The 15,362-nt window shown below is 40.6% G+C and overlaps 3 protein-coding genes across 3 annotated transcripts; all 3 read right to left on the minus strand.

Annotated features, from left to right (window-relative positions):
* Positions 1-475: 475 nt before the first annotated feature.
* On the minus strand, positions 476-5,729 carry LOC119126221 (dual specificity protein phosphatase 3-like; the record flags this gene model as incomplete). The annotated part of the gene is made up of 3 exons (XM_037257356.1): positions 476-1,389; positions 5,154-5,231; positions 5,504-5,729. Coding segments are annotated over 3 exons (513 nt in total), but the record flags the coding sequence as incomplete, so codon positions are not given.
* Positions 1,720-4,644, minus strand: LOC119125417 (neoverrucotoxin subunit alpha-like). Its single transcript, XM_037255927.1, is given in 6 exon segments — positions 1,720-2,175; positions 2,608-2,712; positions 2,794-2,922; positions 2,925-4,262; positions 4,335-4,450; positions 4,524-4,644. Coding segments are annotated over 5 exon segments (1,704 nt in total). The 5' UTR covers positions 4,423-4,450; positions 4,524-4,644; the 3' UTR covers positions 1,720-2,131.
* A 75-nt stretch (positions 5,730-5,804) lies between the features above and the next one.
* Positions 5,805-7,458, minus strand: prl (prolactin). Its single transcript, XM_037256089.1, has 5 exons — positions 7,289-7,458; positions 6,823-6,935; positions 6,644-6,751; positions 6,394-6,576; positions 5,805-6,328 (listed from the first exon to the last, which is right to left on the minus strand). Exons 1-5 carry the CDS (start codon positions 7,329-7,331, stop codon positions 6,137-6,139), a joined length of 639 nt encoding a protein of 212 aa, XP_037111984.1. The 5' UTR covers positions 7,332-7,458; the 3' UTR covers positions 5,805-6,136.
* Between the last annotated feature and the right edge of the window lie 7,904 nt (positions 7,459-15,362).

The raw sequence follows: 15,362 nt of genomic DNA on the forward strand, positions 1-15,362 counted from the left end.
AGACTGACATCAACTAAAGCCCCACAGGGATAAATATTGACATCATGGCAAATGATAAATAGCAAACAGAGGCTTGGTACGCACACGTGACCAGACACATCTGATTTAGTTTTTGGGCTTCTCTCAAGCAGGCTGGATATAATAAATGTAATGGATTTGATACATATGCAAACAAACCGTAATCCTGGGAAATAATCTTTGTACTCGGTTGTGAGCACCATGGGAGATTAAACAACATGCAATAACATTCGGTCCAAATCGAACCTCTACTGGAAACCTCAGAACTATTAATTCTGCTCATTATTTGATCAGAGGTATTTTAAATCGTTGTCTGTCTACATTTGGGGGTGCACACTATGTCGTGCTAAATTCAGTTTCTCAATGACTCTAATGATAGCAGAGGATGGATGAATGGACGGGATTTCTCACTTTTTACCAATCACCGTGGTAAATGATGAGGCTTTTCATCCAGAAACATGGTGACAATATGAATGGAACATGTTCTATTCTGCTACTTGTGCAGGATTCACAGAGAGGAAACTGTGGTCTATTTATGCCCTCTGCGGGAGCTGTCATGAAATAGCAAGAGTCTTCTCAAACGTACTTAACGATATAGATTTTACAAATCCACAATGGCACTAGGAATTTGGTGCCCAATCAATATGGATGCGTACCTGCGTAATATTCCATTTCAACTTTATTGTCCATCAAATAATCCATTAGTCCAAACATACAGAAGACCTCAAAGATCACTGAAAGGCACACAATGGTTTACAAAACATTGTCAGCACACACTCATTAGTGCACAATAGGACATTAGAGCATGACGTCACGTGTATGTACTTCCAGGTGGCAAAAGCATTTGGCTCCGCTTGTAAATAAACCCGAAAGAGGACTATGAGACATGCAGCAAAATGATCTCAGTGGAACATGTTCTTTTCTGCTACTTGTCTTCACACAGGTCCAATGGGGAAAAAGTGGATCATTTGTGACCTCTACAGGATAACTCGATCATTAACCAATTGAGTTACACAAGTGAGGTCAAATATTATTCTGTACTTACAAAATCATAATTTATATTTCATGTTATTTAAATATATATATATATATATTCTGCAAAATATGTCAATATTTCAAGAATGTGATTAAGCGTACTTTGTTGCCAGCTTTTGTTTCTGCTTCATTTGTTCCAGAGCATTCCCTCAGCGGCCAGCGTCTGGTTTAGTCGGCAGAGTTGGTAAAGGAAGCCATCGTTAGGGCCGATCTCTCTTCTCTCTCTCACTGTTGCGAGAGCGCTGTGGACGTCCATTTTCTGGCGAAGCATCAGGTAGGCCATGACTAAGGTGGGGGAACGACTGTAGCCTTCCCTGCAATGCACGTATACTCGACCTAGGGAAGAATAGCAATACGTCAAAGCCCGAGAATGCAAATTTAAGGCACTTCTACAAATAGTAGGTCCTTGTTCAATTATGAAACATTGATGAGATTTTTGTCAAAGGATGACGGCAGTGGTGAATGATGAATGAGTGGTGAATAATATTTTTTTTTTTATCTGATTATATATATTCTTATATTGTTTTATTATTCATATATATCTATTAATGCGATATTTTATTCTATATTATATTTTAATATACTATATATTTTATTATTTTTTTCATAAAGTCTGTTTGTTGTTATCATCCACTTTCAATTCACTTGTGAGAGACACAATAGTGCGATCAAAAAGCATTTTTATTGTCCATGTGAACTGAAAAATGTATTGACAACGAAGTTACATCATACAGAACCCATGGTGTGATTTGCCAAGGCCGCTCATCAAGCAAAGCATTCATTAGCTGTTAACTAAATGGAACACATGTTCCGAGCCAAAACCACAATAAGACAATCCGCAAAAAGTACAATTGAATATAATCTGAAGGTTCTTCTTTTTCCAAAAATTCATGTATTGAAATCGAAATAAGTTTGAATCGAATCACATCCGTAATTTCTTCACATTCTTGGCATTTTTCCTCGCCCAAATGATTTGACTGCAAACTTGAGTGTTATGAGGATGAACCAAAAAAAGCAATCAATGTCTTATTAACCAAGTGCCAATACTCAACAACAAATAACTGCGTTTAAAACACCTTCAATGGTGAAGCCTTGCCGTGCGAAGCGAAATAGATTTCGTGTGCTAATACGTCAATCGGGCATAACTTTGTTTGTCAAGAACGGCAAAACCCGGGTAGAGTGGTGCCTCGAAATCATGTTCAAAAGTATACAGATGTTTCAGTTTCTTTCCATTGACACCATAGAAGGACAAGGTGCCCCCAGGGTAGTCAAGAAACACTCCAAGCTTGAGCATGCCAGCAGTAGAAGCGTTCCAAAGAGTAATTTCCCCAAACCCAATTGCAACCTTCAATTCAAATTGATCGCTCGCATGCATTCCCCAATTATTCGCCATATCAGAAAATTTTAGAATAAAAAATTTCACATTCTTCCTGGGAGTCTTATCGTATGCCGCTACGGCAACAACGTGACCCCTCCACTCCACTTCCCAATAATGACGACCACTTAGTGGCTCGTTGCATAGAACCTGGGGATGATCGATAAATCTGTCGTCGTTAGCGGGATACGTCCTGACGCTTCCGTATGTGACCTTCTGATTCTCTTCTGACAAACTCAGATTTTTGTTGACGGTATCTTTGTCCAAGGTGAGTTTGACAGCATCTGATGGAAAGACAAAAAAAAATGGTACAGTTGCTGTCGTTTGTCGTCACAGTAAAAAAACAAAACAAAGAATGAACTTACGCCAGATGACGTAATTTCTGTCCGTGATGGTCTTTACCGGTGGGACGGCGGGCACTGTAAAGTTGTCGGTATCCAGAAAGCCGTCTTTGTAATGGTAGATGGAAGATCCCTTGTATTTATCATTTTCATGGCGGTTATAAGAAACTTGACATTACTGGAATTCCGCAGAGGTTTGGCATATTTAAGGAACTTTTGGACATTTTCTCTCATTCGGATGACCACGTCCTTGGGGAAGGACGTGTACATTCCGGTGGTTCCTCCGGGTTTGAACGTGTCCAAGTATTTGGACATGATCTCAAGGCAGGAGTCATTCTCATCCAAGTTGGTGAAAACATAGCAAAGAACATTTGTGACACCCCCAGACAAGACCACTCGATCCAATTCTGATTTAGTGCGCACCACGTAAGCGTTTGATTCTTCCATCATCATGTTCACGCAAGACTCGATGATATTGATGTCTCGTTCTTTGGAGGTCAACCATGTTTGAAGGTGCTCTTGACGGAATGGAGAACTTTCACGATCATCGAAGACTTTTGCTAAAGAGCTCTCGTCTTCTGCCCCGTCGCGGATTAAAGGAAGCTTCTTGGACATGGCCAGTTGCAGTGCAGCTTTGTAAAACGAGACAATTTTTTGGAAACTGCTCACGTTCTTTCGTATGATGGGAAACATTTGCGAGGCGCTGCTGAACAAACAATCGTTGCATCTCATTTTCACTTCACTTCCTTCTTCCATAGCTTGGTGAATTTTTCTCGATAGTGAGACGCTGAGGTCTTTGACCAGCACGGCAGCTTTGTCGTAGAGCGCCGACAGAGGATACAGCCAGACAACCACGGGAGCGTTGTTGTCCAAATCCAACAAGAGCGACGGAAGCTCACAGTAGGTCTCCACCGCTTGGGCAAAGTTGGAGGGGTTTCTTTCAAGAATGAGATCCCCGAAGAACGTGCAGGTGAACTTGTTGGTCAGATTCTGCTCTTCTTCAGACAGCTTTATCTGGGCACTTCCTTCAATTACAAATGTAGGAATCTTCTTGATCACAGCCTGCATGTTACCTTGAATATCTTGAACACTGCTCGCCTCCAACTTCTCGCTGTCAAAGACAAAGACTGCATTTGCCCCGTACAGGATACCTGTGACCAAATGAGTGGCTTTGCCATCCTCGATTATTTTTTTCTGTTCGCTGGTTAGCGCTCCAAGAGCAGGAAGAGACAGTTGCTTAAAGGTGGTGGTAGCTTTATACTGAAAAGTGACCCTGCTCTGGTTCTTGAATTTCTTCTGGCTATTCAAGTACTTGGCAGAACCTCCAACTTCGACCAAGCCACCTAAAAAACTCATACTCAGAGAAGCTTCCACATCCAACATAGAAGACCTCGATTCGATGGTGTCCGAGGCTGTAATTTGAAAGGAACTGCTTTTTTGAGTCGAAGTACTAGTCTGGCCTTCTAAAGCGGCTTTGTCCCAAAGAGTGAAACCTGCCGGAACAGACAAGTGAGATACTCGATGATCAAGGTTTCACACCGATGAAGACGCGAATCGAGTGGTACCTGGGACTAATTCATCTTTGCAGGCATTATAGAGCATCCCCAAGGTGAAGGGCTGACCCAGAGCAGACAGTTTAATGGTCTCAGACATCCTTGCAGATCGGAAGAGTAGCTGACGGGCAAAAAGGGAAATGACACTTCAAACAGTCATGCATCAGCTTTATTCCGATTCAATCGGTACTCACCCGACAGAGGTGCGATGATCAGCCGAGCTGTTTGAGAGTCGTCTGGACTTCTGTCTCGAGATGAGTGATGATCAGCGAGGTTGCCGGCCCATTTATAGTTATGATTGGCTGGTCTTTTGCATGTGTGTATTTTCATCGTTTTTGCTTAGTTAAATGATGTACATATTGAATAATCAAATCCTAATAACGAACTACTTAAATGATGACCTTTTCAAAATTCGATGAACAAAGAACTACTGAAGTGAAGTGGCATGTTTTGAGTTCTCACTGAGAGACAAAGTTGGCTAAGATGGGTGTCAAGTTGTCTTTGCCTATTGGTCTGGTTAATGTTGTTTTTGTTGTTATATGTCATAAAAAGCAAAAACATGAAGTCAAATTGAAGACCAATTAAGCTAATGAAGATGACCTTTGCATTTAGCATTACTTTACACACAAATATAACACGATTATTTGATGTTTTTGTACAAAGACAATGATCGTACAACTTTGGGGTGCAAAAAACAGTTTTTTGTTTTTTTATCAGCCCAAAATCTCCATGCCAGGTTTTCAATATTTTTTGCATTATCTGCCAGTGGCATTTTTCTTAGTTTAAAAAGGACATGCAATTCAAACTATTATAAGCAAATTCTGTACTAACCTCTCCCGTTTTTGTATGCCAGAGCTTCCTCGATAAAGTCTGCTGCCTCTTGGAAGAAAACGCTGATGTCGAAGTGATCTCCTGGTGTCCGAAAAAACAATAATGATGACAAAAAATGGCTGCAACATCTCAATGTATTTAATGTATTTAAAAAATGAAGACGATTTGAAGTATTGGTATTTCAGCAAGAAATATGAAGTCAGTTTTTGATATAAGATTCCTTCTCAAGCTGGCCATAAACCAGCATGGCGCCCTCTGGTGGACAGTTAGCGTATCTCTGGTGGCGACGCCAACCAGAACGCTGCTTGACCTACTTTTCACAAAAACATTTTTTAAAGGCCTAATAACTCACGCATCGCCGACGTAGATGCGTGGATAAACCTCGTGGACGTGTTTAGTTGGCCAGCTGTAAAACCCTCTGTCGTCCGTCAACAAATCGTTGAGCTGCTCGTCACGGAGTTTCTTTTTTGTTGGTGAAGGCACCAGTGAGCAAAAGACATTCAGGCATGTTGCAGAAAGAAAGACAGAATGACAGAAAAATTGAACGTGTTTATGGGAAGAAGCGTTTAGGGAATGTCATTGACCGTGTGTGTCCCAAGTGAGATTTCATTTGTGACGTCTAAGATCAACTTAAAGAAAACCAAAGATAGATAGGAAGTCCTATATTTCATTTGATTCAATCTCAATGTTTGCAGCCAGTAAAAAACAGCCAACAAATCCGAAAATCTGGTTTCAGATGTGACTAAACTAGAACATCACCGTATTTGATTGTTAAATAATGATGAGAAATGAGATGAGCAGACCAAAGCTTTACACTACTTCTTAAAACTATGCCTTCACCTGACATCATCATCCCCTATTAAATAATATAAGCCATCTAAATTATAATGCATATTGCTAGACTGAAGTGCCATACGATACAAGCTTTTGGAAAAGAAAAATCTCAAAGCCGTCCGGTCCGGTCCGGTGTGGTGTTTCGCTCTTTAACACAAGTGAGGTTGCAGTTTTGCTGCCCGGCATCGGAGGACTTTCAAAAAGCTGTCGATCTTGTGGGAATCGCGGCGAAAGCAGGACAAGAGAAACTGAAATTTGATTAATTTAGATGTCTTGTCCTGCCCGATGTCATTGCCGCCTCTGTAGGGCAGCGAGGAGATGGTCTGAGCTGCCGGGTCCATCTGTGGGAGCAAAGATGTTCTGCTGACATTTCACAACAATGTCTTTTCATTTAAAGAATGCACACCTTGCCAGATAGGATGTTGAGACCATCTCCAAGGTTCTTGGAATGCTCCTGCAACTCCTGGATCTTATTGAGGATTTTGCTTTGAGCCGGGTGTGGCAGGGTATTAGCGGAAGAGGACAAAACCACCAGCGGGTCCACCCAGGCTTGGAGCAAGGAACGAGCCAGTGAGAGCAGCTCTGACTCCTGAAAAGGGCAAACAGATTGATTGGCTATATTCTGTTGTGGAGCAAGTTTTGCAAAATTCCCTTACAGACACTTGAAGGGCTTGCTCTTTGTCACTGGGTGTCTGCAATGACGATGTGTGGCACGCTGAAGGCCGGGGCATGAGCATCCGGCCTATAGGAGTTAAATGAGAATCCTGGCAGGAGTAGATACGATCAGCGCAGTTATGGATTTGTTTGGGCGGCACACATCGAAGCGGCTACTCACTATCTCGTGGGTGAGTGTTGTGCTCAGAGAGTGGAGTTTGTCAGAGTGCTGAGAGGCTCGGTCCAGTAGGTCACTGACCGGGACACCGCTGCATACTGCTACCACATACAACACTTGAAATAGAAATAGTGCGTCATATTGCTAGCAAGCATTAAGAGGAATGCTCAATTCATTCCAACCATTTATTTGTCATACGGTGTATTTAGTCTGTACAGCATTGCGGTCAAATTTGAATGATTTATGCTGTTTTATTGAAGGATTTTTCAAAGTTGACTATTTCTTCATATTTGTATATTGTAAAATGGTGTTTTGCGGTGGAAGAATACTGAATGAGCAAAAATGCCAATAATTAGACTTCACTTATATTTAGGTCCTGAAATATTTGGAAAATGATCATACGTTCTATCGTAATTTTCTAAAACCAAATTCAGCAATGTGATAGGTCAAACAAGTGTGAGTCTCTTACCAGTGATGAAAGGTTTCCTACCATTCCATCTTCCGTGAGCCATTTTTCTTCCCTGGGCTGTTGCTCTTTGATTTCTCCTCTTTTTCCCGTCACTTCTTTGCTTTGACTCGGGTTTCCTTCCATTTTATAGTTTGTCTGCTTCAACTGTTTGGTTATGTAGCAGTAACCACAGCATGTGCTAATTGTTTGGTACTTGTTAGTCTGGTTAATAATGCAAGCATAGTCCAGGAGATGTGAATGAATGCAACAGCCACAGGTTGACTTGCACGTTTTTGTGTGGCACGGAAGTGGAAAAAGCTTCTTGGTCACAATTAGGTCGATGAATAAAAACATGCACGCAATGTTTGTCAATGACTTTGTGACGTACTTTCTTCCCGTTTATTCTTAGTTTGATGGGTGAATTCGAACTGACGCAACTGACCTTTATAGCTGTAATCAATTGACTTTTCATTTTAAACAGTATGATACCAATTCAAAGGAGGAACCAGGCACATTTTCAACAAATCAATCAAGAATGGTGGTGAGTGTGCCAGCAGGGGTGTGTAGACTTTTTCGTTGTATTCTTTACTGTGTTGATTGACTTAACAAAGATAAATACATAAGTTCATTATATACCGCAGTTTTTTTTTTCCACTTTTGGCAATCGATGCGCAGATAGAAAGTATGCTATTCTGTATTTCTTGAGTGTTTAGATTTTTTTTTTTTTTTTTTGCAATCCTTCAAAGACAAGCAAAGGTCACAAACTTTCCTTCAGCATGCTATGATGTCATCCCCCTTGTCTTCTCCAGGGACACAAAGTTCTTTTTCTTTTTTTTTCTGTTGCATTGTTGTCGTTAGGTGTATAATTCCTAAAGCATATCCCCCTTCCCCCCTTTTGTGTCAGCACCTCCTGTTTTAAATGCAAACACACATGCACACTCCAAGAGGAACACACGCCCCCTTCCGAAAAGAGAAAAAAAAAAAAAATAATCATTCTACAAGTTGCAGGCTACCGGCTCGTTGACATCTGAAGGTGATTCATTGTCACCCTTAAACTTTTGGACTGCCCAACTCGGCTGCTGCAGCATATTGGTAGGAGTTGTTTGCTATTTGTTATTCATTGTTGGCATTTTTCAAGTGAGGCCACATTTGGTCCCTAAAGTACATGACGTTCTTTCCTGGCACATGGACTCGCATGTACATGTGGAAGGAAGAGACTTCATGCAAAAAACATGTAATTAGTTACTCTTTGGTCGAAAACTTGTTTCTTTGCAGTCTGGGAGGGGAAATGAAAATGTAACACATCATGATACAGTCAACTATGGTTACACAAAAAAGTCAATTCATAGTTTGGTAGAGAGTGTTCATTCAAAATTGCATCCAGTACAAAAGTGAATTGAATGTCATTCGATGCTAATGTCATCTAGAAACTGCACAGTGTGATTTTTTTTGGCTAATGGTGTATGAATGAGCTTTTGCATTATTTTTGCCAGTCAGATGCCCTTGAAGCAATGTGCTAATCACAGATAGGTTGTGGTGAAACACTAAAAAATTTTTTAAAAAACCTATGTCACATTTCTCTAACATTCACACATGGATGTGATATAAATTTACTTTTTTTTTTTTTTTTTAAACTCCAAATATTCATAGTTGGGTCTGTCTCTGGCTGGCAAGGCACAATTAAATGTGGTATTGTTACATAACATTACACAAGTTAAAAAAAGAAAAGACTTTCTAGAGAATTCTTCTTTTTAAAGAGCCAGTTCACCCACGTCATAGAAACTTTGGGCTATGACTGAATTTTTTAAATGTGGAGTTTTACATCTAAAGTACAATCTTAAATTAATAATAATCATTTTATACATTTTCGGGATACCTGAATGACTGCATATAAATTTGGAATTAATCAAGCACTCTGTTTTTTTTGCTTTAAAATATTAAAAATATTACGCCCCTCTTCTTCTACAAGAAATTAAAGTTTTTCCCAAGTTTTTTTCTTTGACCTTGGAAAGTTTTTGAAATGTTCTCACAAAAACAAAATTCATAATGAGGCAATAATATCACTTAAATCTTACTAACCAATCCCAAGTGAATTCTGTCCTCACTAAATTCCATTGTTAACATTTATTATAGACTAACATTGTCTTTGCTTTTCCACAAGCTTCCAAATATTATAATAAATAAAGTCACCACAAGACGGCGCCCCACCACATTTTCAAGCGCTTCACTTTTGCAGCGTCCACTCAAACCAGTAACCATTCAACAAAGGCTTGGTTGACAGCAATCAATGCACATTCCATCAAAGCATACGATGACCTTGACATGATGTTTAAAAACGTCCATTCCTGTCTCTTGCAACCTGTTACCTCCCAGAAGTCTTTGCCAATCAACTTCCTCACAATGTCAGGTTGCGTCACTGACCTTTAAACCCCCCGCAAGCCCCTGCTCAGCCTCCCACCCTGACCCATGCTATCATCTCACGTGTACCTCCCTCCCTCCCTCCTCCTCTCGTGCGCCCTCCCCTTTCACTTACTTGCTTGCATTCCCACTGTCTGTCTCTCTCTGTCTCCACTGGTGGTGCTCGGATCCCCAGGCTGACGTTTGGAGGACAGGAACAGGAACAGGAGCAGGACACACTTACCCATCAGCAGCACCACAGACATGTCGGACTCCGAGACCGCCGCTGCCGCCCCAGCCGAGGCCCCGGTTCCTGCTCCCTGTGCCAGTATCAAGGCCGATCTGGACAAATGGTAAGTGATGTGCAACTTTTGAATGATGTTGCTTGTACTTTTGTGCAAGCTTCATGTCAAGATTTGGTGACCTCATGGTTGTCATCTACAGTTATGTCATGCAATAAAATATAAATGCATGATAATCATGATTGCTTAGTATCCCAAGAATATATTAAAGCTTTGGATTTAAAAAAAACAAAATACAAGCAAATTTAACCGGGTGAGGTTTTATTCCGGATGTCCGAAAAATCCGGGAAACTAAAATGGAGTCTCTTTAGAGGACGATGTGCGCCGCGCTGAAAGTCACCACCAACCCAAGCTCTGGTTTAACCGACTGTGACACGTTAGCACAGTCTCGGGGTCAAGGTCACAGAAACTTGGGGTACCCAATGTTCGGAACAAAGATTCGGAGGTAAATGCTTTGTGACAGCGGGGTGAGGTTTGATTCCCATCCGTCCGCATGGATGAAGGTTGGGAATCTGCTTACGTCACTTGCCTCCTCTTCCCAGGATACCTTGCGTTGTTAGCTCGTTGCTTTTTTTCCCCGAGTCTTCTCTTGCATATCACAATTAGGAGGAACCCTGCTCGTGTTCTAAATCTTCCGACTGACCTCAATCTCATACAGACCTCCAACAATAAGGATGTGTGCACTCATCACGAGCGATGTGATGATGTAACACTTTGCATCCCATCGTTGTACTTCACGTGTAGCGTCGTACTCGTGATGTGGATTGTCTTGATCCTCGTGAGAACAGGAATTATTATCATCGTCATTCTCATTTAAAGTTATTATTATTTACTTGTTCCCATTAATTGCACATTTTCATCTTGTTTGGGTCAAATTTAAGACGTTTTGAAGTGATAACATCAGAGGTGCTACCAAATGTATGTATACTGATGCAAAGCCATAAGAATAACAAACAGATGAACATAAAATGTGCACAGAAAATGAACAGTATGGAAGGGCTAAATTTTCAGGTTTTCATATGCTTGTGTTCAACTGTGATAAAGTAATGGTGAGGTGTGACTTGGTCAGATAAGACCAAATTTGCTGCTGAATGGGGGAGTAGGTTTCAACTTGTCTTTAGTATTAACACAAAGCATTTGAGATATCTTATCTTTATTCATCATCTATTTAATGATCATTTAAATGTAATTCTAAAATGAACATTTCCAGTCTTTGTTGACATGAGCTTGATGATCCAGTTTCTAATACAACTATGAAGTGAAAATATGGCTGATGTTTAATAGTTGTCAGAACACACGACTGGCTGAGCTTGCACACTTAACATGGCAATCTGTGTAATCAATACTGGAGTCTTCTGTGTATTTATAGAAGGCAGCTTTTAGAAGTGGCGGCTCGTGGTGTGTCAGATTGGGACCGTGTGACATATATATCAACTTTCTGCTCTCCATGTCACCAGCTTTTAAGTTAAATTATTATTTTTAGTTGTTACCTTATGGGGCACTCATCAATATGCGTTCATTTTATAACTTCCTAAAATGGCCTACTTTGAAACTTTTTGCAAAAATGCGACGACATAGTTACTGTTTTTCCCCCAAATCTGCAAAATGTTTAAAGTCGTGTTGATGTGGAGAAAATATAGGTGCTAATATCCACTCTATTGTATGTTGCAAACATGTAAATGTGAAGGCCCACCCCCCTGCTTTACCCTTTACCCTTTACTTTCCGTGCATGTATACACACACTCACATACACACATTTAATCTTTCCATTACTGATTGACAGCAGTTGCATGTTCAGTCATGCACCCTCATACTTGGTATTTTCCATTGTGGGATTCGGTGACTCAGCAAAAATGTGTCATTTGAGAGCACTGTGCGAAAAAGATTTCAATGTCATGAAACTTCTTTCCTTAACAGAACTTGGAAGCTTTAATGTGCCTTTCAAAATAAAACTACTCTTATATTGTACTAGGAATGTTATCTAGTTATCTTGATCTAGGACAAGAGCTGCAAGAAAAAAAATCTATATTTATTTTAAATTCTTACTTTTCATTATCAAAGAGATATTACTTATTATATATTATATATATATCCTCTCTGCTATTGTCAGTCAAATTGAACATTTATTTTTGTAAGGGTGCCATTAAATAAAGCTCACGTTGTCATGTGTGTGTGAACCCAATGAACTTTCCCGTACGTGTTTCCGAACATCACTCATTTGACTAATGTTCGACATTATTTGTTGCCGCTGCACCTGCCGAGCGATCTATAATGCATGTCGGTCCCAGAAGACAACCTACAACACCATCATTATAAATAATTCAACTTCTTTTGTGACAGACAGCCGGACGCCATCACACGGCCAGTGATGACCGCAAATACATCCTCATAGTTAGGAATTATCAAACTAATATTCACTCTGGGTTTAATCCAAAACCATTTGAGTTGATACGTGTCATCTGTTGCTATGACAATTTAGCTTGACCCTGTAATGTGACCTTCCGTAACTCTCGGGACGTTGTGTGATGGCTCCTGGTGATGATGTCATCCGGCTCCTCCTTTCCTGTAATCCTGCCCCCCCCCCCCCCCCTCACACACACACGCTCACATATGATGTAATCTCATCAGTTTCCACTTCTCTCATGACACACATAGCATTCAGTGTTTTCTGCAGCCTCCTGGCATTTTCAAATGCTGAGTGATAAGCTGCAGCTACCAGCTGCATGTTGCATCACACTCAGGCACTCAGCCAGCAGAAACAGTCTGACAATTTATTTAAATATCTTAAATATTTGAATATAATTATAAGCCTGGTTTCATGTGCGCGGCCATCTTGAAAATGGAAGTTAGCCCAGTGAATGATGGATCAGAGCAACTCTTTGTTATCATTTAAATATTAATGTCATGAATGGATGGTGGGGAGGGGGGGAGCTACTACTATAAGTGCTGACATTCAAATGATGTCACCCAGCCAGTCTCTAAACTCAGCCTTCCACCTGCGTGTCTTGTCGTGGTCCCATCATCACGCAACCTCCCTTGCACCCTCAGCCCCTCCCTCCATCCCTCCCTCCTCCATGGTGTTGTGTCAAACAGATGGGTACATACACACTCTTCCTTTTGTGTTCTAAAACTCCTCCCACCGCCCTCCCCTCCTTCTCTTGCTCCATCGCCCTAATGCATTTGGACAGTATCGGATGCAGAGTTTGGGTGCTGCATGAGTGCCTGAAATAATCTCTCTCTCTCTCTCTCTCTCTCTGTCCCTTTTCCACTTGCAAGCTTAGATCATTTTTCACTTGACTTAATGTTAGCGCATGAACCAATGGAATTGTTTTGGCGACAGATCATAATCTTGCTCACTGTTATCCTGTTACCTGACAATGACTCAAAGTGCAGTTTCTTGCAGAACGCACCGGTCATAATGGAGCACTTTTTCATATAGCTCATGTCTTAATATTTGTGTGTTTGTCTTTCAGTGTGGCGGAGAAGGGAGTAGAAGCATGCAAAGACCTCCTGGAGGCCTTCGAAGCATGTGTGAAGAGCTCTGCCGAGGGGACATCATGAGCCAGGAGTTGCTGTTCAAACCTCAATGTGAGCATTTGTTATTTCCAGAATATAAGAATCAAAGACAAACAGGCTATAATTGAAAAGAACCGTCCTTATATTGGCCATTATATGTCATTAGCATGTGACAGGCTCAACCATTACATTTAATTCATCAAGTCATGTTTTTATTTTTTGGAAAATGTGATGTGTCTGATTATCTTCACCTCCCTTCAACTTTCTGCTAGGTCCACTGCACTAAGTCTTCCGAGTTCCCGGCATTCCCTTCTGCACACCGACCGGCACAGGACTGAACGGCAACGACAACGATGATGCTCACGGTGTGACGAGCACTGTGTTGATTCGGGCTGAGTTTGGGACCTGGCAGCAGTAACCATATTTTCCTTGTCTGTCCTCCATCCCTCCCTCTGTTTCAACCCTTGTCCTTCAGTCTTCCGCCATTCCCTCTCTCCCACTATGGCTATTGACTTGTTGATACTTCCAGAGAACTAATGGCTAGTTATGTAAATTCTTGAGATGAATACTATCAATGGAAATAAAAGTACAAAATGATTGGTATATTAAAGAGTTCTTTTAAAGTGGGCTGGTGGACTCAGTGATTTATTTTACAGCTCCACTGATGCTGTGCTGAGTGAAGACTGCATATTTCGAGGTATCAGTAAAGCCGCTAAATCCCATTTCAATGGCTGACGTCTGTGACTTTCTCCCGAAGCGACACAGTGAATAGTCACCGCTCAATCACTCAAATCCTTTTTTTTTTTTAAACCTGCACTGCATCGTCGGCGGTCCAATTATGGCTGACATGTTCTTTTGTAACTCCACCCACACGTGTCTGCATGTTTGAACTTTATGCGCCGCAAGTTCATGTACTCAATGTACTGTATGACTTTAAACAGGTGCAAAGTGCTTCAAGGTTGGTGACACGTGAAAGGCTAAACCATTTTTGTTCCGACATGCATGACAGCACACACGTGATAATGATTCATCAAAGTTTAATCTTGTTTGTATACTAATTATAACGGGAAAAATGCTGATTGTTGTCTCAAAATAATGAAAACACCTTTTATCTCCAAATAATCTAGAATCATACAATCTGTGACAGTGTCAATCCAAACTGCAATTCGTCATTGCACAGTTTGGTTGACACTCATCTTGTAGTATTGATCGTTATCTCACTGCAGAGCTGTTAATAATTATTTCTAAAATGTAGTCATAACAGTACCCTCATGTGGCCAGAAAGTATATTTCACCCAAAAGGTGCCTATGTCATATATATATATAGAACTTAAAGAAAAACTTTTTTTTAACAATCTTAGTTTATCACTATTATTATGGCTACAAATAGGATTTTTTTTTTTTTTTTACAAGACAGATATAGATATTTAGATAACCGCATTTTATTTTAAGTCAAGGTCAACCTTCATTTTAATTCCATGACATTCATTTTTGCTGTTGACATTGTTGCTATTTTGTTGCTGTTGTGACTTTCGACTTGTCCTTTCTGTGCCACTACTTGCATGATTTGCTTGGCACAGATTTGACTGTTTACTGGATGCTCTTCCTGGGAGTGGCTGGGTATTGGGACACTCATACGAGGATCTTGGGTGAGGGTATGAAATCAGCAACAAATTCATTATTTTGATGCTTAATTTGAATGTGCATCATCTACACTACTGGGGGGGGGGAACTAAATATTTAATATATCATTTTTAACCAATGTACACCATAGTAGGCCTATCTTAACATAGTTTATGGTTGATAATTATTTCTCAATGCATGTATAATGCACAACAGATTAAACCATGTCTGCCATCTAGCGGTGATTGGTGATATTA

This window comes from Syngnathus acus, chromosome 8 (assembly GCF_901709675.1).
Source record: "Syngnathus acus chromosome 8, fSynAcu1.2, whole genome shotgun sequence".
NCBI classification, from domain to species: Eukaryota; Metazoa; Chordata; class Actinopteri; order Syngnathiformes; family Syngnathidae; genus Syngnathus; species Syngnathus acus.

Coding starts and splice junctions, on each gene's coding strand:
- prl (XM_037256089.1), bottom strand. CDS start 7,331: ATGGCTCACGGAAGATGGAATGGTAGGAAACCTTTCATCACTG. Junction 6,936..7,288: donor TAGGAAACCTTTCATCACTG/GTAAGAGACTCA, acceptor TTCTATTTCAAG/TGTTGTATGTGGTAGCAGTA. Junction 6,752..6,822: donor CAACACTCACCCACGAGATA/GTGAGTAGCCGC, acceptor TACTCCTGCCAG/GATTCTCATTTAACTCCTAT.